The following is a 27,310-nucleotide window of genomic DNA, read 5'->3' on the forward strand; positions in this document are numbered from 1 at the left end:
ACTGAGCTGCACCCTAGTCCCAGCGGTCCTGTTTTCTACCCTGAACAGGAAGTTGCTGCTCTGGGCTTGGTCTTGGAAGGCAGCTCTTTTATGCTCAATCTGCACACCAATGAGAGGCAGTTCTTCTTCCAGGCAGAGATGGTTGACTAATAATTGTCTAAAGCTGGGCAATAAGCAAGAAAAGACCTTTACGCAACTCTTGCTCTTTAGTCCAGTTATGACACAGGTCCCAGAAAGATGGGGATAGGGGAAAGCTGGACCCTAGGTCTTAGCCAGCAGTGTTTCCTTTGCACTGGATTCCAGAAAAAATAATACCATTCACTGGATTCAGGATCCTTGGAGCCAGTCTAGAGGTCTGATTAGAATTGAACATTAAAATTGAGGCTGAGGCAAGAGGATCACAAGTTCAAGGCCAGCCTCAGCAACTTAGCAAGACCCTTTCTCAAAATAAATAAAAAGGGCTGGGGGTATAGCTCAGTGGTAAAGTGCCCCTGGGTTCAATCTCCAGGACCAATAAAAATCCTATGTCCTAATACCCTGATTAACAGACTGAACAGGTAACAGCCCCTGGGATTTGGAGAGGCAAGGAGGCACCACTGTTGGCAGAGGACAGGGGTCAAAGGTGCCTGCTGTTCAAGACATCATTCCGAGGCCCTCAACAAAGAATAATGTGCCGCCACATTGATCATCATTTCCCTAAAGAAATCTAAGGCTGGGGCCAGGGCTGGGGCTCAGTAGTAGAGCACATGCTTAGCACATGAGAGGCTCTGGGTTCGATTCTCAGCACCACATATAAATAAATAAAATAAGGTCCATTGAAAACTAAAAATTACTAAAAGAAAGAAGGAAATCTAAGGCTGATGCTGAGAGGTTCCAAGTATTTGCTGCGGAAACCACACAGCCCAAGCCACCCAGAAAGGAATACCCCCAGGTGTGGCAATTCCTGCCACCAGGGGTCATCAGGGTTATGTACCCAAAGCACACAATGTCGCCTTGAGTTCAGGTTTTGAGGAGCTATTACCAAGCATCTTGCCACCTCCAGCTCCGAGGTCTGTGACGGGCTCATGGCTGGATTTCTGCGTTGGGTTCCGCGAGCTCCTGTTCATTTGTGCCTTCAGGGCTGTGTGATCAGGAGTCTTGGAAGTTCAACTCTGACTGTTCAAGGGGGCTATTCTCGTCTGGGAGTTGAACCCACAAGTAGTTACTAATTAGCTTTTTCTGGCCTGTTTTGCTGGGGACCGAGTCTGCTGCCCTGGGCTTGTGAGTACCCCCAAAACTATAGGTTCAGAATGTGATGTGGGGAGAGGTCCAGGAGGGAGCCTCGGCAGGAAAACCAGGGCCTGGCTGAGCATCATAACGGGAGCCACGGACCAATGGCCCAGGGTTCACTGGCCATGTCCCCCTGCCACAGGGTGACCTCGTGGGCTTCTGGAATTCGTCTCCCCGCCTCCCTGGGTGGCTTTAGGAGTGGCTCCCTGAAGCCCCTGTTCCAAGGTCGGGTGCCTACACAGCCTCCAGCCTGGAGCACGGGCCACGTGGTCTCCCGTGTCCTCCTGGAAGCACTGACCTTTCCCGTTTTCAGGTCTGACCGTAGAGCTGACGAACCTGGAGTGTCCATTACTAACTCCGGGAGTGTGTGATTACTAATTTCACCTGCGGCAGAGAAACCACTACTTTTCTAATCGGTGCAGGTGTGGCCAGCCCAGGGCGGTCTAGGAGCCACGGCCTCACCACGGGGACCTCTCACAAGTGTTCAGGTAAATTTCCCAAAGCCACCAGTGCAAAGCGAATGCTGGAGGGGCAGCAAGCCGGCCATGCCTCGCTGTGTCCACCCCAGGGCGGCTCCCTACCTGGTCAAGTCCCTGTGGCCAGGGCTTCCTGGTGGGTCCCCCTGCTTCCCTTTTGTATCCTGCCCGTCCTCAGGTGGTTGCACGGATTCTGGGTTCACAGCTGAAGTCCTCTGAGAAAGAAGAAAGAGAAATCAGGAAGGACTCAGATAAGCATCTACAAAGCGCTGAAACTCTTCTCAAGAGGCCAGTGACCACGACATTGTCACCCAGCGGAGCCCCACCGTGCGCCGGGCACAGAGTTAGGCTTTGAGGATATGTGGTGAGCAGAGCAAGGCGGCCTGCTCCCATCTAAGGAGAAGAAATACAGGTAGACGGGCCACCCCAGCTGGGCAGCAGGACTCCAAGAGGGTCACCCTCCAAGGGCAGCGTCATCTGCTCCCACCGAAAGTGGAGAGGGTTCATCTAGGACCTGACAGTGTTCTCACGCCGGTGGCTCCACTCTGGATGGTTCCACAAACCATGAGTCGGCTGGAAACCGGCGGGGGTGGGGGGACTGGCAGAGAAGTGGGGCCTTGCAACGCTGGGTCAGCCCCATGGCTGCTACCCTCTCCCACAGACCAGGTCACCTTTTCTTTCACGCCTTCAATAAGCACGTCCTCTGCTGATTTTTAAGACCAAGATGCAAAAATAAGGCTTGGTTAAAACTTCAAATCTCAGGACAAAAAGAGACGAGATCTTTTAAACACTCAATTTAAATGATGTTCACTGAAATATAACACAAAATTCAGGAGAGGGAGAAGGCTTTTTCTCTACTTTTAAACCCAAACCAAATTTTCAAAAGCAGTGGTTGACTTTTATTTGTCTTCCCCGCGGTGTCCTGAGTCCCCCTCTTTTCCCCCACCAAACAACCCACACCCCTTACTCTGGGACTACCTGTCTTCTGTCCCCAAGGTCTCAGGAAAAATGCCATCCCAGAGCCCCCACCCGCACCCACCGGGATGTGGACAAGACTCAGGCCAGTCCCCCAGGACTCCCTGGAGAATCAGGACCATGGGGCCCTGGCCCTGGGCTCTACGGAAGCGAATGCAGGCGTTACTGCCTCCCCTGCTCCTGGTCACCACGGGAGAAGGCGGCAGAAGAGCCAGGAGAGCTGGCAGGTAGGAGAGCCCAGGGGAGAGGCGGGGGAGAGGGCCCTGCTGGCGCCGAGGCCTCGTTCTGCCCCTTCTGCCGGAGGCCATGGGATGAGGCCCGCACTCCCCTTTTGACCCCAGTGAGCACGGGTTGGAGCTCTGTCACTTGCAATCCAAAGAGGGGAGGGAGGTGCCACACTGCAGAGCCCTCTTAAGAAAGTCACCTTTGTGCACATTCAAAGTTCTGAGAGGTGAAACAGCTGGTTAGATTTTAACTCCCCGTTTCTTGGCAGGGGACCCTTTGTTTACGTCCCACCTGTTAAGGACTCTGTTAAGGAGCTCGGGTTGCCTGGGACACAGCGTGAAGGCAGTGAGCACCAGACCTCACTGCTTGCTACCTTGCTTAAATCTGGCAACTGATCCAAACCTGCAGAACGGGACATTCCCTCGCCCGTGGGTGCCCTTGTGAAACTAGACGGTGGCTCTCTCCTGAGAGCACGGCTTGGGAGCCCACAGTACCTCTGTGAGAGTTAGAAGCAGCTTCCCCTACCCCGAGGGGCTGCAGCTCAGGCCTGGGCACTCGGCTTGTGGGGTACTCGGGCAAAAAAAAGCCAGAGTCCCAGCACCTGGTGGAGAATGTGGTGGTGGAGGCAAGAGCAGCTGCTCCCGCTCTGTGGGGCTCCTTCCTCCTCGTGGCTGGAAATCTCCCTCCAGTGAGGGGCTCTGTTCCCCAATGTGACCCAGAGAGAGGCCCACTCTGGCCACTGGGGCATCTGGAGATCCTCGTGAGCTAATCAACTCTCCCACTGGCCTGGTGCAGTGGTCTTTCGATGGCCATCTCTTTCGACACCTTCCAGAAAACAACATTCGAATCATTGATTTTGACGGCTTCAATCATCCAGGGAACATTCATCCAAAGCCCACCATGTGCTCGCGTGGGGGCCACAGAGGGGACCAAGGCTCCACCCCGCCTTTGTTTGCCCACAGTTGAGGGTGGCAGACCCAGTACCATCGCCACCAGGGGTGACCACAGAGGACAGCCCCAGAGGTCACAGGGGTGCCTCCTGCCTGGAGGGTGGCTCCCAGCCTCCTGGGCCCCCGGAAGGGGGGACCCCCAACCTCTGCAACCTCTCGGTGGAATTCTGTGAATTAATTTTGGAGTTTCTGTGGGACCCCAGAGCGCAACTCGTGCCCCAGCCTGTGCCTGGGGCTCTTTCTGGGATCCTGACTCTCCTGTTGGACGGACCTGACCTTCAGGTGCTGGCCTCAAGAGCCGGCTGGCTTGGCCTGTGTCTCCTCCCTGCCTGGCCCATTGTTCTGAGGTTGGCCAGGTTCCTGCGATGGTGACCCAAGGTAAAACGGTAAAGGATGTCCCAGCCTTGGGAGGCTCACAGGGCCCAGTGCTGATGTGAACACTCCAGCGGGAAAATCTCCCCCACTGCAGCGGAAGGCGGGCGGCAGAGAGAACAGCAGCAGCAGCAATCATCAGAGCTTCTGCCCTGAGCCACTGCTAGGGGCCAGCGCTGGGCCAGCGTCTCTCCGTGAACTGTCACCTGGAGTCTTCACATCCTGGAAGGAAGATGGCGTTTGTGTCCCTGTTTACAGCGGGGCTTTGGAGTTTCAATTCCTTGGCTGAGATCACCCAGCAGCGGTCTGAGTGGACAGAGTCTCTGAGTGCAGAGCCAGGGCGGGTTCTCTCTCTCCCTGATCTCCTGGGCCAGGAGGGGAGGAGGAGGTGGAGAGAGAGCGGGCGGATTCCTCACCCCAGCGGGGCTGCTGACCCTGGCTGGTGTGACCTCCCTGCTGGCTGAACCATTCCCTACAAGGGGAGTCCCCTCTCCAAGCTGCAGGGCCTCAGTCCCCGTCTGTGTGTCCAGGAGGGCGTTTGCCCCGGAGCACAGTATCAAGACAGCGCACGTCGAAATCACCGTAAATCCAAGCTCCCCCCGGACGCTTCAGAGGTAGGTTCCTTAACCAGAGAACACCAGGGCCTTTGGGTGCGTGGTTTTCGTATTATATTATAGCTCAAGAATCCCAGACGGAGTGAATCTGAATAAGCGTTGTCTTACCCATTTGATTGTCAGGAAAACCTAACACCTTCAGCTGCCTCCCTTCTAATCACCACGTGATTGTCACTGAATAATGTACAAATAATTTAACAGATAAATGTCCTGCCCTGGATTCCACAACCAAAGTTTCTTTTTTTTTTTTTTTTTTTTTGGTTTCAGGAGCACTTAACCACCAAGCCATATCCCAAGCCGCTTTTTATATTTCATTTAGTGACAGGGTCTCCCTAAGTTGCTTAGGATCTTGCTAAATGGCTTAAATTAATGACGCTGGCCTTGAGCTTGCAATCCTCCTGCCTCAGCCTCCTCCATTGGGATTACAGGCGTGTGCCACTGAGCCTGGCCGATCAGTTTCTTTAAATTCTGGAAAGATGTCAACATATCCAGCAGCCCTGATGGACATAAAGGACAGATGGAAAGAGGAGGTAGAAGGGGAACACAGTGAGGGCTGCAACCTGACCTGTCTCTAAAGAAAACAGGGAGCATTTCTGCTTTTTCAGCGTGTCCCATCTTGCTGCTAGAAAGCTAAGCAGCAGGAACCACACCAGCTATCTCCAGCAGAAACAGATTGGGACAGAGTTGAAAGCAACAGGGCAGAAGATGTGGCTCAGGGCAGAGTACGTGCTTAGCATGCGCAAGGCCCTGGACTCCATCCCCAGCACCAAAAATAAATCAACCAGTGGCACACTGCTCTTTTCTTTTAAATATTTATTTCTTTTAGTTGCACACGATGCCTTTATTTTTATTGATTGATTTATTTTTATGTGGTGCTGAAGATGGAACCCAGGGCCTCGCACACACCAGGCAAGCGCTCTACCACTGAGCCACAACCCCAGCCCACACTGCTCTTTTCAAAGTGCTTTGAATCCCCTCTGATTCTTACAAAATCCCTGCTGACTAAACAGGTCGGTAAAAGAGTATTTTCCATTTATCAGATGAGATACAGGTGACTTGCCCAGGTGTTCTGCCTTGAAATCCAGCGTTCTTTCTCAATAACACTCAATACTTAGCTAACATGTGTCTGCTATAACAGCAAATGTATTACTGTAAACTCAGTGTCCAAGTACTGTTCTTGTAAGCGCTTTACATCTTTTTAAAAAATATTTTGTTGTCAATGGACCTTTATTTTATTTATATTTGTGGTGCTGAAAATCAAACCCAGTGCATCACACATTCTAGGCAATTGCTCTACCACTGAGCCACAACTCCAGTCCTTCTTCACATTTTTTAAAAAAATATTTTTTAGTTGTAGATGGACATAATGCCTTTATTTTATTTATTTACTTTTATGTGGCGCTGAGGATCAAACCTAGTCCCTCATACATCCTAGGGAAGGGCTTTACCAGTGTGTGCCAAGACCCCAGCTCCAGTGCTTTACATCTTTAAACTCATTTAATTCTTAAAACCCTACTTTGCAGATAAGAACACGCATCAGAGAACAGAGAGGTTAAGCCACTTGCCCAAGGTCACACAGCTGGAAAATGGTAGAGCCAGGATTTGAACCTGAATGGGTTGACATCCAATTTATGCTGTTTACCATACAGTGGAAATGCTGGCTTTATGGTCTCTGCCATCTTGTTGCTGGGCTCCAAGTAACTAAAACAAGTGGACATTTATGAATAATGTGGCACAACTGCCTAGATTTGATGCCTAGAATAGTACCTGGCAAAGAAAAGGCAGTCCATAAATATTGGTTGAATTTATGAAAAAAAGACTCTCATTTGGCCTGGCAGCCACTTCTGAGCCAAGGGGAGCACACGCAGCCCTCGGGTGCTCAGTTTTGTCCCACCTCCTGTGGTGTCTTCAAATCCCCTCCCGTTTCCCCAGCCTCCCCACAGTGCTAAGCCTCAGTGCTCAGTGCTCGCTGGACCCCGTGGTGCCAACAGGCATCCCCACACACCAGCACGCCTGTCTAAAGTGCCTCTTCCACACTCCAGACAGCAGGCAGCAAACCCATCAGCAGTGCCCACGTGACTAACGCACTTGCCCAGTTGCTTCTTCACATCTTTGCTGCCACTGCTTGAGTAAACAAATGCCTTTCTTTGCCTCTGGAATACTCCAGAGCCCTGAGCAGATTTTAAAGCAGTCTTTATCCAGTTACAGCAACATTCTAGTCTTGAAAAATACCCTGTGAAAAGCCAATGTATTTCAACATTAAAAAAACAAAAATTCACCGACCTTACTTACCTCTTAAATAGGCTCCATCTCTGGCTCATGCCAATAAGATTAATTAAAGCATGTCTCATTAGCATAGCTAGGGCTCCCCACCTCCTCCAGGCTGAAGGAGCTCCTTGGGGCAGCCTGAGCTCAGGTGCATGCTGGGAAGTGGAGCAAAGGTCATCCCCATGGCGCTGGAGTCGGGTTTCAGAAACAACTGCCAGGCTGGCCAAATATGGAGGGAGAACACATGCTCCGCGCTCCAGCCAGCAGGCCGCCCGGCTTCCCTGTCAAGGGCAGCAACTGCTCGCCAGGTCTGCCAGGTCATCCCAGAACTTTCCTCACCTCCAAGAGAACAGAACGGACAGACCTACGCAGGCCGAGAGGACAGTGGGCACTTCCTTTGTCAGGCCAGCAAAGGGGAGCCCGCATGGGTGGGGTTTCAGCCCTCAGATGAGACATTGCCTGGTCAGTGGACGAGATGAACTCGCTCTGGAGTGAGAGCAAGCTGGGTTGAGTCCTCACCCGTGGAGTCTGCAGGCTGAGCTGATGGTGCCCGTGTGTAAGGGCTGAGCAGGTTCTGGGTCGACACCCAGAATTAAATAGGCCACTTTTAGTGGGAAGCCGGGGAGCCTCTGCAGGAAAACCCTGCCCCACACGCCCTAGGACAGATGCACTCACCTCTTGGAGCCTCTTTCCCGTCTGTAAAATCCCTGCCCTCCCTCCCTCCCTCCCTCCCTCGGTGGTGGCAGGAGCACCTCGTTAACCTGGCAAAGATGTGCACACACAGGAGGGAGCTGCTGTCGGGTGGCCGGCAGTGCACTGCAAGGTCTTCCCCAGCACACTGCACACCAGACAGAAAGCTGCGTCCTCCTGCCCTCTGGAATTCCCACATCCAGCCTTCTCAAGCTACGGCAGCAGAAGGCTTGACTCAGGCCGAGGGGCAGGAAGCCCAGGGAGGTGCTCCACAGCTCAAGGTGGACTGCTGATGTGCATGTGGGCTGACACCTCCCGGGATCAGTCACAGGGCTATTTTCAAGGTCAAATAAAATACAACTTGCACATCACCTGGCACAGGGCTAAGCCGGGTGGAAATCAGACATGCCAGTGATGATGATTACTACAGGGAGAAACGGACCCAAGGCTCCTTTACTGAGAGCCCCGGTGGCCACTCCAACGAAGGACAAAGTAGCCAGTCAGGCCCTCAGAGGAGGCACCTGCCTGAGCCTGGACCCAGGCTATTCAGGTGAGTTGGTGACTGTGCCAGGGACAGTGATCCTGCCTCTGGACAGGTGTGACGCCTCTACTGAGAGATTCTCCATGGTTATGAATATGGAATCGGCGCTGACTGTCTTCTCACTGGATTTCTTTCCCATTACTGTCCCACCTGCTGTCAGTACCTGGGAGAAAAGGCTGCTTATTCTGCTGCTCGCCCAAGGCTGTGGTAACATGGATCCCCTGGGTCCCCCAGGCACTAAAGAAGGCCCTTCTGCTGACTCAGCAGGAGGCATTTGCAGCTGTTGGCGACACACCCACAGTCACAGGCCCTCTATCCATCAAACAGAACAGCACACAGCCTGAGGCTGCAGAACAGACCCCATTTCCTCCCCATGGCTTTCTTTCTGTCTCCAAGCACAGGTGTGAGGGAGGCAAGGCCCCAGGGAGAGTGGCCTGGGCCCAGCTGGCTGAATCTGAGGCTGCTGGGCGCTGTCTGGGAGCAGCCTGAGTGTCAGTCACTGAGGGACAGGCAGGACTGGGCGGGCAGCAGAGGCAGCCCAGGGGTGGGCCGAGAGCAGTGTTGGCTGACCGGGTAGAGCAGGCTGCAGGCTCAGTATGGAGCTCTCCCCTGCCACTGGCCTCCCTCCCAACACACAGCAGAGACCAAAGCTAGGATCTAAACAGCATGTGGCTGATGAAACTAGAAATAACTGTGACTGGTCAAAGGGTCCCAAGGTGGAGCTACTAAAATTGGCTTTAAGTGGCACCCCTTTCTCCACAGAAAAGTCTTAACTGAGCTTCTCCAAAAATCTTCCCCATGGCTGATTGGAGGTCTATCAGCAAGAGTCTCTGCAAAAGAGTTTAATAAACTTCCTATTTTCATGTCACCCTGTTTACTTGGCCACTGGCCAGGAAGATACCAGCACTCCAGGTGCTGGACACCCCCTTACTAGTTTTCACAAATGAATCCAGTAGAGTAGTTTGTAGAACTGTGCAAACAAGGCCTCTGGCCTTGAGCTGGGCTTCACAGAGACGTCTACATTTTTAAGATAAGTTACAACTGGGCTCCATGGTAACAGCTGGCAGGGGGAGGAAAGAAAGGAAAGAAGAAGCTCTCCCCTTCTCAGGTGTTGTCCTTGAAGGGTTAACTTGCCCGGAACAGTGAAAGAAAAACTGCTTTTATGTGAACTTCTGCAGACTGTGAACTTCTGAGGCCCTCCCCTTGCATGCTGGGTACAAAACTCTGAAACTCCCTGAACTCGGGGTTCAGGGGATTGATTGATTACAGCAAAAGCTGGGCCCTCTGGACCTGGCTGCAGCCCAATAAAACTGTTTCCTGCCGTCTTCGATGCCTGGCCTTGTTTCTTGAGGAACACTGAACTGTCAGTAACCCACCCAACCAATGAGCTGTTGCCAAAGAATTGCAAAAGCAAAAATCATCAAAATAATCATCTGGCCTGCTGCCCAGAGGCTCAGAGGAGAGGTCCTCTCATGCTGACGTCCCCTCTCCCCTCCACGGCTGCCTGAAGGCCCCGCTGGGGCCCCTTCCAAACCCCGAGCTGCTCCGTCCTCCACCTGACCGTCTTGTCTCTGCCCCCAGATGGGCCCTCCTCCCCCCTCCTAATCGCTCAGGTTCTTCCCACCTTTCCCGGTGCCTGGCTGACCTCAGAGCCCACTCACGGAGGCCCTTTCAAATACGCTGATCTTTCTTCCTCATTCCAGAATTTCAGGGTTTGGAAAGTGAACCAGAGACCCTGCTGTCCCTGATGTTATCACCAAACTGTTTGGTGTCTTCCCCCCCGAAGAGCCCGGAGCCCCTCTACTGCCCCGACACCAGGGCCCGCTGCCTTTCACTACCCTCACAGGGTGCCACCCGCCAGCTCCCCGTCACGCCTGCTGTGGCTTCTCAGGCTTCTTCTCTACTATCCACTGCCACCTAGAACGAGGGACTGCAGAACTGCACGCTTAAAACCAGTGAAAATGTCCCACTTTATGTTAGGCATTAGCAAAAATCTTATAAAAACCCCCAAACAGAGGAAAAAGCAGCAGTCCCACCCCCAGCTCATGCAGGAAATGCAATGATGCTTGCCTGCGAGCTCACTGTGAACCGTTCAGGTGCTAGAGTAGAGCCCGATAAGCAAATTTTTATTAATTTAACTCATAAAACCGAAAATCCTACATACTAACGGAATACTATATGATGTTTTCATTTATGTATATTTGACAGAGCCTTGTAGCACATGCCTGTAATCCCAGCAACCCCGGAGGCTGAGGCAGGAGAATTGCAAATTTGAGGCCAGGCTCGGCAACTTAGCAAGACCCTGTCTCAAAATAAAAAATAAAAACGTGGCTCAGTTTAGTATACATCTTACTGTTTGAATCAGGGTAAATGTATCTCTCTCCTCAGACGTCTGTCATTTTTATATGAAAGCCTTCTAGCTCTTGGAGAGGTGGAGCTTCTTCCTCCCGTGTAAGTGTAACTCAGTCCCCGCGGATCAACCTCACCCACCGCCCCAGCCTCCAGCAGCCGCCTTCCATTCTCAACTTCTATGAGATCCTCTTCTTTAGATTCCTGGGGGAGCTCACGGGCACTCGTCTTTCTGTGCCTGGCTCACTTCACTTAACACAACGATCTTCAGTTCTCTTCATGTTGAATTAAAACAGCTTATTAACTTGCTGGCTTCTTCGCCAGCAAGACCAGCTTGTCTGGCTCCCTGGCTGGACATAAGTTCCACGAGGCGGGGACCTTGACTGTCCTGCTCCCCTTTGGAACCACAACACCTAAACCAGCACCTGCACTCCAGGAGCAAGAGCTTGTGCCGAGCCCTTGAGATCTGCTGCAAAGTGCTGTGTGGTCCTGAGCCAGCCCAGTGCCCCTCCCCTGGCAGGGAGCCTTGGACCAGGAGTCCCCAGGACAGCCTCTTGTCCTGAGGCAGAGGGCCAGGGCCTTGACCTCCTGACTGACACACAAGACAGAACCATGATGAGGAGGCCCCGATCAGGGCTTATCTCCACCCTGATTCAAAGGTTTTCTTCCAAATGTCTTATGAACCGCGGCCACATAAGGCAAGCTGGGCTGCTGACCCCAAGTCTCCCCTTCCAACGTCCCTGTTGAGACTGGGCCAGTCCTTGAAGCAATGTGGGAGGCCACCAGATTGCCCAGAATCCAGTTTAAAAACCACAGGCCTGGGGGCTGGAGTTACGGCTCAGTGGTAGAGCACTGGGTTCGATTGTTAGCACATATTCATACTTATATTCTTACCACATGTAAATAAGTGAATAAAGGTCCATGAATATCTAAAAAAAATATTTTAAAAAACCCTCTGGCCTGGCCATGACCCCCGAGGACCAGGGTTCTAATTCTCACTCCTCCACTCACTCAGGGGAGCAGGATGATTGGCGCCCGAGCCTCTTTCTTCACCTACAAATAGATAGTGACCAGCCTGGGCCTGCCCATCTCAAGGGATTGTGAGTGGCCAAATCAGGCTGGACCCTCACATGTGTTCAAAGGCATCACCAGACTTCGTCATTTCACAACCTCCAATGTCACTCCCTGCTGGAATAGGCAGAGACACGAATCCATCAAGCGCCCCACCTGGCACTGGCTTCAGGGTGGAGCACCTCTCAAAGCAAAGAGCACATCACCTTGATGACTAAGCCAGACGCACACCCGCATGACAGGGACTTCAGAGCAGGCGAGCAAGGAGCCCGGGTCTCACTGCCTCCCCGGCCACACCCACAGGCACACGCTAATCCCAATAGCCTCTTCAGGAAAACCACTGTGACATGGAGGGAAAGCCAGTCATCTGCCCCGTCCCTGGTGGATGGCAAGGACCTTGGGCAAAGCCAAAGCGGTGAGCTCAGCTAGCTGCATGCCTGTATCATGACGCTGAGGGTGGATTTGCAATTTAATCTTTTTAATGACTAATTAGTTTTGCCCATTGGAGGCAAAGGTGGGGCCACTACCTTATTCCGGGCCTCACTCCAGGATGACAGATACCAAAGCAGAAGAGCATGAAGCACTGGTAATGGCTCCCAGGTCTGCGTCCCAATCCTCTAACAGCAGCAGCCTCGTTCCTCAACTCAGAGCACATCAGCCAAGCCAGGTTGGAGATACGCACACCAAAATGTTATTTCTAAAAACCTAAACGTGTACTGCTCATTTCTACTGCTTTACAACTTACTAGGGGTCTATGGGATGGCAGGGAGAAGGAGAAACCTAAGTATTCAAATGCACACGCACACCAGATGTCTGCAGCCACAGATGTTAGCAGGGCTGAGAGCCACGTGCAGGGCACCACACATCCCATACCTGCACAGCGTCAGGGTTCGGAGGCCACAGGACGACGTTACACAAGTTGGCGTCCTCCAGCTGAAAGCCGAGGGTCCCACGGTTAAGACAGGCGAGAGGAACAGAGACCTGCAGGGCCTCGGGCTTCCACTCCAAGGCCCCGGTGGGCAATGCACTCCTGCGTGGCCTGCTCCCGCCCACCCTGCCCTCGGGCACCCAGGTGGAATCAGACAACAGAAGGAGAGGAAGCCCAGTACTGGGCTGGCTTGTCCCTCATCTTCTGCCCCGGTGACACAGCTGGCCTGCAAACCTGCTCCTTAACCTACAGACAGGAGATTCCTCATGTCACATCTTTCCTCCCAAGTTCCCTTGTAAGCAGGCTGCAGGGACCCCCAGGTGCATCTTCACAGATGAAGAGCCTGCTGGGAGGAAGGGGCCTGGGTGGACCCCCACGGCACACAGAGCAGAGAAACCAGCACAGAGGCAATAGTGACGTCCAGGTGAGAGGGGAGAGGTGGTGGGAAGGACGAGGGGAAACCTTAGATAACACGATGTACTGAATCAGTGTCACCTCTGTCCTCTGAGAAACTGCTCCAAACTCTGCAGGTGAGCGGGCCTCCCTGTGCCCTCCAGGGCTTGGTGCATGACTTGGGCTATTAGAGGGTCCACATTCTGGGCACAGTGCTTGATCCCAGGGAAGGCACACGACACAATCAGGGCTGGTCCAATTCCTTAGGGAGGCCAAATCAGGCTGGACCCTTAGCGGGCAGAAGCATGGGGACCTGGAACTGGGAAGAGCACCTTTTCTCTTCCTCCAGGCTGAGGGCAGGCCCTTGAACACTGAGGAGTCACAGAGGCAAATAGAGCAAGACCCAGAGAGGAGGGAGCTCAGGTCATCCTTGTAAACTCTGGACTGAGCCAACGCATGGCTGGAGCCTGTGGACTCCTCAGTTCTACCAGCCAATGTCGCCTGTCTCTGCCCACCATCACTGGGGGTGGGCTTCTGTCTCCTGTAGCCCCCCAGAGTCCTAATCACACAAAATTCAGAAGGCTAAATACCCAGGCCATCAATTAATCCCAGGGTGACGCAGCAGATGTGGGGGTGGCAGCATGCAGCGTCAGGGTGGCCTCCAGATTCTGGTCTTAGATGCAGACCAGATCCTGGTGCCCAGGAGGGGGAGCACAGGAGGAGAAGCAGGATGGTAGCGGGGAGACGCTGAGTGGGGTCTGAGGAACTCAGGTGGCTGCAGAGACCCGCTGGGTGTGCAATGCACTCCTGCTCACGACTGGAAAGGCTGGAGATGAAACTCTGCAGAGCCGGGAAGGCAACCCTGACACTCAACAGGGCCCACATAGTGGGGAGGCTGGGGTGGGGAGCTGGCAGGCCTGGGGAGCAAGGGGTCAGCAGAGCGGGATGAGGGCATCTAAACCCACACATGTTTACCCTTCTGATTTGTAAGGTCTTGAGGCATTAAAACAGTCATTGCTTACAAGGCCAGGGTGAGATGGGCCCTCACACCCTGAGGAGAGCGTGGGAGGTGGAATCCCCTTTATGGAAAGCATTTTGGCAAATGCACACAGCAAGAGCCTTGTGAGAGTCCTCACCCTTCACCTGACCGTGTCCCACTCTGTGAGTCTCTGCCAGGTGACAAAAGCCGCCCATTCTAGACAATGGGGAGAGAGTTAAGGCACCTCACTTTGTCTGAATTCAGGTCAGAATGTTGGAGGCTGTATATGTAAAAATTATGGTTTGTTTGAGCCATTAAGGCAGAGAGACCACTCCTCTGGGAACTCCTGGACTGAAGTTCCCCAGGTCGAGAATGCCCGGATCGTGCTCCCGGAGATGGGGGTAGCCTGCCAAAGGCCAATCAACCTGTTTACACAATACCCCTGCCACACAGAGAAGCAAGCACCAAACAAGACCCCTCCCGCTGAGCCTCACCCCCACCTTTGATGCACTCCCCCTTAAATACAGAATTGGGGCCCTCTTCAGTTGTTCAGCTCCAGTTCTATCAGGGCTGGAAGACCCAACAGATGCTCCGCTTTTTAAACCTAATCTTTGTCTTTGTCTTCTTTCTTACTGATTATTTCACACTTTTTATTTTCCCGGGCGGCTCACACCTCCCGAGCAGGTGCTGGCCACCTCGTCATATCAAAATCCATCTCCAGTTAGGGAACTTTCCCACCCCCCAAGGAGTTCTGTTAAAGCTGTTAAGAAGGCAGATGCTCCTCTGATCTTGGCACTGTTGGGGCTCGGTGCCAGACAATTCCGTGCTGGGGGAGACGATTCTGAGCATTGTTGGATATTCTGCCACAGCCCTGACCTCTGCCACCTGGATGCCAGTAGCCCCTCACATCTCAGACGTGATCACCAAATTGTCTCCAGACGTTGCTAAAGGTCCCTGAAGAATGAAAGTCCCTCCTTGGGTCAGTACTGCTGCTCTGTCTAGCTGTGGGGACTTGAGGGAACTTGAACCTTAAGTGGAGTCTAGGGGAACCCAGGGAGGAGTGAAAGCCATGCTCAGGAAGTGCCCTGTGCTGCACCTACCCTTGAAGGGCTCTCTGCGGGTGGCCTGCTCCACACCAACACAGCAGGGAACAGTCTTTCAGGGGAAGACTACAGGGAGGGGACCTGAGCTGACCCAGCCAGCAGGCACCCATGCCAAGTCCACAGTGTCCAAAAATAACCGAAACTGCTTGCCAACTTTTTTTTTTTAAATGTAAGATTTATTTTACACAATGTTTTAGAAAACAGGAGTAAGCACTTCTCCGCTCATTTGGTGGGGCTAGCATTACTCTGATACCAAAACCAGACCCCAGAAGAAAAGCGACTCAGCAACACTTCTTATGAATTTAGGTACAAGTTCTCTACAAAACATTAGCAAGTTGATGCTAGCACATGTCAAAATAATTATGGACCACAACCAAGTGGGACTTATTCCAGGTGTGCAAGGCAGGTTCCACGTTTGAAAATCAGCCAATGTCATCCATCATATCAACAATCCAAAGAAGAAAGACACTATGATCATTTCAATTGATGCAGAGAAAGCATTTGATAAAATCCAACACCTGTTCCTGACTTTTAAAAAATCATAAGCAAACTAGAATGGAGAGGAACTTCCTCAACTCGACAAGGGTGTTTATAAAAAACCTTGCAAGCTGGGTACAATGGCACAAGCCTGTCATTCCCCTGTCTCAGGAGGCTGAGACTGAAGGATCAAGAGTTCAAAGCCAGCCTCCACAAGAGTGAGGCGCTAAGCAACTCAGTGAGACCCTGTCTCTAAATAAAATGCAAAACAGGGCTGGGATGTGGCTCAGTGGTTGAGTGCCCCTGAGTTCAATCCTCAGTACCAAAAAAAAAAAAAAAAAAAAAAAACCCAAAAAACAAAAAACCACCTTGCAGCTTAACCTTGCTTAATAGTAAAGACTGAATGCTTTCCCCTTGGCAGTGGAAATAAGGGAAGAGAAGGATTCCTCTCTCACTGCTCTTAATTAACATAGCACTGGGAGTCCTAGTAGTTGTAATAAAGAAAAAGAGAAAAGAAATGAAAATCATGGAAATGGAAGAAAAGCAACAATATAGTCTCTCTTTGCAAGTGACATGATTGTCTACATAGAAAATCCGAAGGAATCAACAATGCTAACAAAATAGCCCCTGGAACTGGTAATTGAGCTCATCAGCTGTAGAATACAACATCAGCACACTAAATCAAGGCACTCACCATAAACGTGTGGACACCAAAGTGACAAACACGATATCATCTATAGTCACTCCAGAGAAAATATACTACCTAAGTAAAACTTAACAAGACATGTGTGGGTCTGTCCACTGAAGATCACAAAATGATGGTGATGAAAAGAAATAGAGATGACCTGAAGAAATGGGCAGCCCATTGTCCCTGGACTAGGAGACTCGGCCCAGGAAAGACGTCAATTTTTCTCCAGTTGATCTAGAGATATAGTATAATTCCTATCAAAGCCCCAGCGATCTTTTTTTGTATATATAGATCTATTCTAAAATTTATATTAAAAACCATAGGTTGCAGAATACTGAGAAGAGCTTCAAAAAAGAATAGAGTGGGAAGAATCACTGCACCTGACTTCAAGACGTGATCAATAGCTAGAGCAATTAAGACAATCAATGAAGCAGAGCTGAGAACCCAGAAGCAACCCACACAAACATGCTTAACTGATTTTTTTTTTTTTTTGGCACTGAGCCACATCCCCAGCCCATTTTACTTTTTATTTAGAGACAGAGTTTCACTAAATTGCTGAAGCTGGCCTTGAACTTGCAATCCTCCTGCCTCAGCCTCCCAAGTTGCTGGGACCACAGGCAGGCATCACCACGGCCAGCAGTTTAGCTGATCTTTTACAACGATACGAAAGCAATTCAGTAGAGGAAGAATGGTCTTTTCAACAAATGGGGCTGGAGAGACAGACAGTAATGGGCAAAACTACAACAAACACCAAGAAATGAACCTCAACCTCGAGAGGGCAAGATAAGCCCCAAGAGAAAATATTTACAAAAGACACACCTAAAAGAGAACTGCTATCTAAAACATACAAAACCTCTCAAAATTCAGCAATAAAAATGCCAATGACCTGATCAAAATAAGCTTTAACAGACACCTTACCAAAGAAGATAGAGAGAAGGCAAGTATGGCCCGTGTGGAAAGATTCTCCACGTCATCAGGCATCGGGGAAATAAAGCAATAATGAGATACCACGACACACCTACAAGAATGACCCAAATCCAGAATGCTGGTGAGAATTTGGAAGAATTGTGTGTCAGAAAATGTGCCACAGCTTTCTATTGCTATGACGAAATGCCTGAGAAAAAGAACTGGAAAAGAGGAAAGATTTATTTTAGCCTGGTTTCTGAGGGTTCAGTTCATGACCAGTTGGCTCTCTTGCTTTGGGCAAAACATCACTGCAGGGAGCAAAAACTACTCATCTCATCGCAGCTGGACAGCAAAGAGAGAGAGAGAGAGAGAGAGAGAGAGAGAGAGAACGCTTTTACAACAAACCCTTCCCCACACTATTAAGCTCCAAAGTCATAAGTGGATTAATCCACCCATGAGGTCAGATCCCTCATGATTGAATCCCCTCTCAAAGACTCCACCTCTGAACATGGAGCCTTGGGGACCAACCCTTCAACACAGGAACATGGGGGACATTTAAGACCCAGACCATAACAAGAGCCCTCATTCACAGGCTGGGGGGATGCAGAGTGGCTCAGCCACCATGGCCGGCCTTTGGCAGGTTCTCAGAGAACCAGACACCCTCACCATGGGACCCAGCAGCCCCACTCCTTGCTTTCTACCCAAAGGAGTTAAAACTTAGGTCTCCACAAAAACCCGCACATGGATGTTACTGCATCTTTATACAAAATTTGGAAGCAACCAAGATGTTCTTCAGTAGACAAGTAAACTCTAGCGCCTCCAGCGCTCAGAAGACACCAGCACCCCAAGCCGTGAAAAGACACAGAGAAATCTCAACCACATATTGCTAAATGAAAAGAAACCATCTTAAGAAAATACTGCGTGATTGTGACCATAGGACATTCTGGAGAAGGCAAAAACTATAGAGACGATAAAGAGCACAGAGACCTTGGGGCAGTGTGATACGATAATGGTAGATACGTGTCACACATTTGTCAAAATGCATAGACGGTTCAACATCCAGCCTGAACCGCCATGTCACCTGTGACCTCTGGGTAATAAGATGCCAGCGTAGGTTCATCAGTCATAATAATGTACCCCACTGGTATAGGATGTTGACAACGGGGGGGGGGGGCTATGTTTGTGTGGGGACAGGGCGTATATGGGAAATCTCTGCACCTTCTGCTCAATTCTGTTATGAACTTAAACTGCTCTAAAAAAGAGTTGGGCTGGGGATTGAAGCCAGGGCCTCACACATTCTAGGCAAGTGCTCTATCACTGAGCTACATCCCAAGCCCAATTTATTAAAGAAAAAAAAGCTTCAACCTAAATTTAGCACCTGACACAGAAATTCACTCAAAATGGATCATAAACTTGAACATAAATGTAAAAAATTTTAGGAAAAAAAAAATAGGAGAAAATCTTCAGGATGTAAGGCTAAGCAAAGAACATTTAGACTTGATACCAACAGCACTATTCATGAAAGAAAAAACTGATCAATTGTACCACTTTAAGATTTAAACTTTTGCTTAGTAAAAGACCTTGATCGAAGGATGGTAAGTTCCAGAATAAGAGAAAATATTGCCAAACCATAATCTAACAAGACTAATATCTCATCTGTATAAAGGACTCTTAAAACTCAATGCTAAAATAACAACAATAATACTGATAATCAAAATAGAAAATGAGCAAAAGACATGAACAGATATTTCACCAAAAAGAATGTATCCACTGGGGATACGTTCTAAGACCACAGTGAATGCCTGTAACCATGGTAACACTGACATCTATTTTTACTATGCTTTTCCTACACATATATACCTATGACCAAGTTTAATTTACAAATTAACCACATTAAGAGATTGATAGCAATAACTAATAATAAAATACAATTATACAATAAATCATAATAAGTTATGTCACTGTGGTCTCTTTTTCACTCTCTTCTTTGCGATGTGAGATGATGTAATTTTCCACATGATGAGAGGAAGTAAAATGAACAACATAGGCATTGTGAAATATCATTAGGATACCATGTAAGGGTTATTTGAATACAAGCACCACAGTACTATGACAGTTAATCTGATAAACAAAGACACCACTAAATGACTAACGGGTGGATAGCATATACAGCATGGATACACTGGACCAAAGGATGATATACATCCTTCACCAGATGGTGTGAAATTTTATCATACTACTCAGAACAGCACAAGGTTTAAGACTTATAAATTATTATTTCTGGAATTTGTCCATTTAATGTCTTTAGGTCGTAGTTGATCACAGATAACTGAAACTTTGGAAAAAGAAACCATTTCTAGGTCTGGGGATATAGCTTAGTCGGTAGAGTGATTGCCTCACATGCACAAGGCCCTGATTTCAATCCCCAGCACCACACACACACAAAAAAAGAATCATGTCTACAGATGGCAAATAAGCATGTGAAATTTTTTCAACATCATTATCCATCATTGCAATGCAAATTAAAACCATCATGAGACCACACAACACATCTAAGAGACTGGCAGCATCAAATAGGGATAACACCCAATGATGGTCGAGATGCAGGGAAACTGGATAGCTCATAAGTTGGTGGTGAGAATGTAAAATGGTACAGTGACTGGGAGAAAGCCCAGCAGTTCCTTATAAAACTAAGCATGCACCCATCATGTGACCCAGCAATTGCTCTCTTGGGTATTTATCTCAGAGAAATGAAAACAGCAACTTTATGAGAAGGGACCCAGTTTTGCTTCAATGGATGAATGATTCAAGGAACTACAGCACCTCCACACAGCGGAATACTATTCAGCAATACATACAACTTGGATGACTCTCAAGAGAATTATGCAAAATATCCTAAAAGGTCACGCATTGTATAATTCTATTCGTATAACATTATTGAAATGACAAAATAATAGAAGTAGAGAACAGATTAGTGGTTGCCAGGTTCAAGAATGGGAGACAAGAGGAAAGCTGGTGTGGCTATAAAAGGGCTTTCAGAGGAATCATGTTATGATACTGTGTAATAGTCTTGCAAGATGTTATATTTAAGGGAAACTGCGTAAAGGTACATACTCTGTATTATTGCTTAAAATTGCACGTAAATCTACCATTATCTCAAAGCAAAAAGTTTAATTTAAAAAAAAAATTAAGACTTCATAGAAAAATAGGGGCTTCTGGCTTATTTTAAAGAAACGGCCCTGCACAAGGAGGTGAGGCGTCATCCCACGTGGCAGCCATCAGCTGGAATTGACAAGAACTCATTTCAGCTGCTTTGGGCAAGAACTGGCCTGATTGCCATAGTACCCACCTCTCCCTATTGTCTCACACCCACACCAATCTTTTCTTGCCTAACCATAAAATCCCTGGACTTTGCCACCTTTTCTTTTGATAGTTTCTGTATTCCTGCTTGAGAAAAGAAAATTGTAGAAAAGAAAATGGCAGAGGGAAAACAAATTGCAGTAGGTTGGCTTTGGGATCCGATTTTCTCATTCAAAGAGCTCAACACCATTAATCCAAAATTTGCACTCCATGTGAGTGGAATGGGAAAGCGTGTCTCCCTGATTTTTCTCACCAGGACATTGTTAATATTCTCAGACTGAAAATGGATCACGATAGAATTTGGATAGATTCTATTCCCAGCCTTAGGCAACATCCGGCAGCTAAAAGCCCATTCCTCAGTTGTGGAAACCTTGCCTACTATGGCAACAAGAGTTTGCATTTCATCTGCTCAACGCAGATCGATTTTAAAATCATGTTTAATGGCCATGGCTCTGTTGAAGGGAAGGTTGGGAAGATTTTAACCTCCTCCACTAAAACCATGTTAAGTTGTCGAGTGGGCACAGTCTGGGCAGTAGTATGCCAAATTCTCATTATGTCAATTTTAGAAGCTCAGAATAAAACGGGAAACTAAAGTTCATGGCTTATAAAATGAGAGAATTTGAAAATGCCATCAACAACCTCCACGGTGGGGTGAGTGCCCGCGTGTGTCTGGGCATGAGCCGGGGCTTTGCTTGGCCCTTCCTGGGCACAGAGGAGGCATTGGGGAGCAGGGAGGAGTGTGGTCCAGGTCAAGAAAGCCGCCGTGCAACTCTAAGGAGGAGCTTCCCCATACCCACCTGGCGCTCCGAGGTGCTGTTCTCGTTGCCCATGGTCACTCGGGGAGGCCAGATGTCTTATTTCCAATGAATGTCCCTCGGAATTTTGTCAGGGGTGACTGGAAGAAATGAGAGGGTGTCAACAGGTGCAGAATGGGAGGAGCGCCGAGGCTTTCTGTGTCTGCACCTCTCCCCGAACTCCAAAGCCAGACGATGTGAAAGGCTTACCTCTGCAGTCACATCATGGAAAATTACTTTTGAAGGTTTGCTTTTGCAGTATGCCACCCAAGCTCCTTTCCCTCCCCGCCCTGGGGTTGGCAGACCTGCTGGGAGGCGGGCGGGCTCGTTCTGTCTGGCCCATGCCAAGCGCACACGCAGGCCTCTCTACACAAACAGCCACACAGGGCCTGTGGGCCAGGGCAGGAGAAGCATTGCTCATGGAGTGTTTGCTGTTTCCAATTGTGTTCGGCTTGGAAACTCAGCATGACGGGGTTTCTCACTGCTGGTGACAGCAGAGCTGGGTGCCCAACATTAGCAGGCGTGAAACCCACTGCTCTCAACAACATATGGTCTTCGTAGCTTTCACTCTAAACACTTGTTTCACCAAATCAGTTTCACTTCTACACACATTTTTACGAAAGCAGAATGGTTTCCTCGCTGAGGAAAATAAGTAGTTGGGAAATCATCAGGGAAAATTGCCAAGACAGCTGGAGTCCTTCCCGGTGCTCGCTCACAGGGGGAGCCGGGTTGTTTATTCAGGATCATTGTGATGCTGATGCCTCCCACACACCGAGGTCAGGCCCCGGAGTCCTGTCACACAAGCAGCACCAAGCTCTCACCTCCACTTTTCTCAGGTGGAGAAACTTAATTAACGAAGACTTAGACACCAGAGACTGGTGCCTTAGAGACATCTGTCTAACCCAGGAGGGACACCGAGGCTGGAGAAGGCAAGGGGCCTGCCAAAGACCCAGGTTGGGGAGGAGAAGAGCTGGAAATCGAACTCAGCCTTTTGCCTTCTAATTCAAGGTTTCTCACCCCACAGGAGTAGGGCTTTGATGGTATTAGTTTGCCCATTGGTTTTCTTATTCATTCAACCAACACCAAGAGAGTAGTTAACATGAGCTCTATAGAGTGAACGTTCACTGGAAATAAGACATCAGTGTTGTGAGTAGGCCCAAGTAAAATGCCTGCAACAGAAAATCCCAACCGAGGTCACCCCGGTCTTCAAATCCCTCACCCCTAACTCATTGAAGTGGTATGCTCCCTTATGAAATTCATGCCATTTGCTGTGAACACACACACACACACACACACACACACAATTCAGGCTCACTTATAGAATGTAAAAATCTTCAGGTACTTAAATTCAATCTCCAGACACAGTGGCACATGCCACTGCAATTCTAGCAACTCAGGAGGCTGAGGCAGGAGGCTCACAAGTTGGAGGTGGCCTCAGCAATCTAGCAAGGCCCTAAGCAATTTAGTGAGACCCTGTCTTAAAATGAAAGATAAAAGGGACTGGGGATGTAGCTCTGTGGTAAAGTATCTCTGGGTTCAATCCCCAGTACCCCCCCCAAAAAAAATAATAAAATTGGTCACTTCAGTGTATTTCTTCCATTCATTTGGAAGATGATTCTTCCAAATGTTGAGTGTTACTGTTATTAACTTCCCTGCATCCATCAAGTTGAACTGTCCAAAACGTGATGTTAATTTTGACATTGATTCACCAGATAAATTTAATAATTTTATTAAAAACTGGGTATTTGAACTAGGGTTTTTTTGTTTGTTTGTTTTTCCTTTTCTTTTTGGTACCAGGGATTGAACCCAGGATCCCTCAACCACTGAACCACATCCCCAGTCCTTTTGTATTTTATTTAGAGAAAAGTTCTTGCTTAATTGCTGAGGCTGGCTTTGAACTCCCAATCCTCCTGCCTCAGCCTCCCCACAAGCTGGGATTATGAACTAGGTCTCTGAACAGACTGGAAAGAATGGCGAGCAACTGGTGAAGTGTAAGCTTCAGATCGGCAGAGGGAAGGCCAGGCTGCATCTGGAATCTCTGCACCTAGCAGGGCTCCCCGCCAGGAAGGGGGTGGCCACGCTCTGCCTTCTCACTTACCTTTGGGGCCGGCCTGGAATTTGGACGCTGCCTCCAGAATCTGCTTTCCAGCACCTGGGCTTTCTCCTCTTCCGCTCAGGGGCCGAAGCCCTGAGCCACCTCAAGCAGCCGGGCAAACAACCTGTCCCCACCCCTGCACCGGCACCAACCAGCTGAGCCTCCTACCTGGGCCTGGGCCGGGAGATTAGACAAGCCTTCCTGCCCACATGGAATCTGGCTTCGCAGCCCTTCCCTCCGGCCTTTCACACAGGATTTTCCCGGTTATTACATCAGCGGGGCCCCTTTCAGAAGAGGCTTAGCTAACTAAAGCAGCCCCTGCATCTGATTGGCTGCACCCAGCAGCAGGACGGTCCTGGCCCAGAACGACAGGCTGTCCCTTACGCTCTTTCTAGGAAGGAGTCAAAGGCTCAGCGGGCTTCTGGTGTGCACCTGGGGAAACTCCACTCGAGTTCCGCCGAGAGCCTGGAAACTTGTGGAAAGGCGCTGACGCGGCAGCCTGGCACCTGTTGATGGGGAGGCTGGACCGTGGGCACCCAGGTGTGGCTGGAGCTTCAGGAGGGAAGCTGTAAAAGGCAGCAGGCAGCCCGCCCACTGGGACCTTGCTGGCACACCCACCCAAGACCCTCCCTGCACCCCCTGCCTGCTTCCCTGGATTCCTCCCCCCACGGCCCACTAGCCCCTCCTTGGCGTGAAAGCAGCCAGAAAGGAGGGGGGCGTGGCAGAGCTTTTCAGTAAAGGAAAGTTCTGCAGAAGCCTGGACTTCGCCTCCAGGTAGGAGCACTCCAAGGGAAACAAATTTGCATTTTCAGGGAGCCTCCTTGGAGGTATTTGAGGCCCCACCAGGGAAAAGCTGAACGCAGGGGAGGAGCTTAGCACCCCCTGTGGATTGTGAAATAGACAGTGGATTAGCGCAACCTTGCCTAGCCACACCTTGGAATACTACTAGACACAGAACACAGTGAGGTATCCATCCAGGCTCCCTGAGATGAACCTACAGACCATTATGTCCAGGAAAGATGCCCCATCTGAAGCCACAGGGTGCATGATTCTGTTCACATGCGACATTCAGGATAAGAAAATCTAGAGAGGAGAAGCCAGAGTGGCCAGGGACAGAGAGAAGGAGAGTGACTGCCTGTGCAGGTCATGTTGTGCCGTGATGAAAGGACTAGCTGGAGAGGGCGGCTGCCCAGCACTGCAAGGGCACTAAATGCCACTCAGTTGCTCACTTCAGAATGGCTGATTTCATGTTATGTAAATTCCATCTTGATTTTTAAAAGCATGTTTCACATCTTGGGGTTCTGCCTAAGATATTGTTTGGAAAAAGGATTCCACCACTAGACGAAAAAAGTTTGGAAGACATTTCTTCTGTGTTTATCAACATGAGGTTTCTGTATGGTTAAGGTTTGGAGGGATGAGAAAAAAGAATGTTTGCTTCCACCCCTAAAAATCACAAGAGAATTTTTCTAAATTAGAGAATCCAATGAAGCAAAAGATCTTGGGTGAGCCAGTTGGGAATGAAGAGGCAAGTCTTCAAGGGGACAAACGGGGACTAAAGAGAGAAAGCCCTGAAAAACAGAAGGGACAGATTGGGGGTTTGCTCCCGAAGAGGGTTTGGGGAAGGAGCTGGCCAGCCAGAGGCACACTTGGACTCTCAAGGTGGGGCACACTCAGAAGGTGGGGCACACGCAGGGTCCAGCCCTCAGGTGTGCATATTTTTGTGATGTCCATTTGCTCCACAGTCCACCCTGAAGGTTCTCATGGTCAGCTCTGCAGCCAGCACAAATCCCTCAAGTGGTTGGGGTTTATAGAGGCAGGAGGGCTGCGTTCCGGGACTGGGTCAGCTCTGGGATTCCTCCCGCATGCTGGCTTCCAGAACCTCCTCTGAGAGGCCTCTGCTCCTTACCAGCAGCATTTATTATCATTACTGTCACTGCCTCTGGGCTGTTCTTTTGTGAGCAGCCAGCATTTCTTGAGGATTCACATGCACCTGGTACTGTGCTCCAGTTTACATGGAATCCTTGTAGCAAAGCAATGAGGGCAATGAGGTCAGACCTATCGTCACGCTCTAGCAGATGAGGGTCAGAACCAGATCGTGGCCAAAGGACACACATCCCACCAACAGGGCTGTTCCTAGCCCCTACCCTTTTCTCCTATCACACGAGGGGTTGTTTCCCAGGTAAATGTGAGTGTGTGTGTGTGTGTGTGTGTGTGTGTGTGTGTGTGTGGTGTGTAGTGCTGGGGATTGAACCCAGGGCCTTCTGTATGCAAGGCAAGCACTCTACCAACTGAGTTATATCCCCAGCCTTCCCAGGAAAATCTTGCTGCACACACAAGCTAGTCGCCCAGAGAAGGCATCTACCGCTGAGGATTCAAGTCAAAACCTTATTTATTGACATCCTGAGGGAAGACCTGCACTGAAAACGCACATTAACCCAACTCATGGGCGGCCGAACACGGGCTGTTCTCTCAACCAGGCTGCTTGTTTATTGGCATGGAAAAAGGAATCTGGATGGCAAGCTGACCAGGACACCCAAGTTGCCAGAACTGCAGTTGATCCCCTAAACAGGATATACAGTTACTCACAGGATCCCGAGGAGGACGGTGGGTGTGGAATCAGAGACGGGTGTCAGCTGCTTCCAGAATCGGCTCTCAGCTAAGGTGCCTGAAGGCACCACCACCCTTCCATCACGCTGTTGAGCACAAACAACTGAAATTCCTCTGGCCAGCTCAAACAGAAAAGAAGCTCAGGGGCGGAAGTCGGGCAGTCCCTGTCGCTGAGGGAAGCCTGAAGAACCAGGCTCAGACCAGGCGGGGACAGAGGCCTCGGGGCAGCTGAACCCACTGCCAAGGCCTGGCCAACGAGGGGCCTGCCTGGGCAGCTCCCACTGCTGCCCTGGTGGTGCCTCCCGCCCCTGGACACAGCGCTAGTGCCACCATGACTGCTGGACCCTGGGCATTGCCTTCAACCTCTGTCCTACTGTGTTGTCCCCCACTAGGCTCCAGAGACTGTCACTGCCATGGGAAGAGCAAAGGAATACACAGACTTCTGGCTCCCGTGCAGGGCTGGGGCTGTGTCTTAGAGGGATATGCTGACCAGGCACAGGGGACAGGTCCAAATGCAGGGCATCAGAGATTCCTGAGTGCTCACCACCCCCTTTCCAATGGTGACTCGTGGACTGGACCCCAACATCAATCTCTGCCACGTGCCGTGGTCTGCAGGTATCTCCACAGCAGACCTGCTCCCCCTCTCCAAGCTGGCTTCCTCTGACCTCGTCATGCAGCTGGCCAGCTCCCCACGTGGATGTGGCTTGTCTATTTCTGGGACAGCCCACTGCAGTGGCTCTAGAGGGCTAGGAGGAGAACCGGACCCCGTGGCCAGGGGGTGCAGTGTGTATGCCAACGCCGGCTCCCTTGGTGGACAAACTCTGGCAAATAACTACACTTCTCTGTGTTCGGTTTGGTTATTTCTGAAATGGGAATCATAATAATCCCTACCTCACAGGGCTACCGTGAGTTAATTCCTATAAAGTTCTTAGGCTAGATTCAGTGAGCTGTCGACTGTTACATTTTGACAGTGGGTGTCTTTGGAGCCTCCGAGAGTTTAGTCTCTCCCTAAAACAAAGCTTCTGATGCTCTCTCTTTATTTTTGCAGTAAAATCCTGCATCCAGACACTAGTAATTAGAAATGGGTCTCATCTGCAATAAAAGCACAGCTGACTGATTTGTGCCCTGGCAGAAAAAAAATGTTTGACTAAGAAAATTTATAGCATAGGCCCAAAGAGGG

General features: G+C 50.0%; 1 protein-coding gene and 1 long non-coding RNA gene across 15 annotated transcripts in view; one reads left to right on the top strand and one right to left on the bottom strand.

Annotated features, from left to right (window-relative positions):
* Positions 1–27,310, bottom strand: part of Tacc2 (transforming acidic coiled-coil containing protein 2) — a 186,924-nt gene that overhangs the window by 147,512 nt on the left and 12,102 nt on the right. For 2 of the 14 annotated variants that reach the window (XM_078016276.1, XM_078022197.1), the window contains 2 exons: positions 21,432–21,529; positions 1,851–1,960 (listed from right to left, as the gene is read on the bottom strand). In XM_078016276.1, the coding sequence (XP_077872402.1) occupies positions 1,851–1,960; positions 21,432–21,464 (143 nt within the window). In that variant the 5' untranslated portion in view covers positions 21,465–21,529. Of the gene's footprint in view, positions 1–1,850; positions 1,961–21,431; positions 21,530–23,526; positions 23,886–27,310 lie in introns of those variants that run through there. The other 12 variants (XM_078018042.1, XM_078016882.1, XM_078016481.1 and 9 more) reach the window with 12 other exon arrangements.
* On the top strand, positions 1,374–9,705 carry LOC144367455 (uncharacterized). The gene is made up of 2 exons (XR_013426920.1): positions 1,374–2,157; positions 2,742–9,705. It is a non-coding gene; the product is annotated as an uncharacterized LOC144367455 (long non-coding RNA).

This window comes from Ictidomys tridecemlineatus, chromosome 1, assembly GCF_052094955.1.
Source record: "Ictidomys tridecemlineatus isolate mIctTri1 chromosome 1, mIctTri1.hap1, whole genome shotgun sequence".
Classification (NCBI taxonomy): domain Eukaryota; kingdom Metazoa; phylum Chordata; class Mammalia; order Rodentia; family Sciuridae; genus Ictidomys; species Ictidomys tridecemlineatus.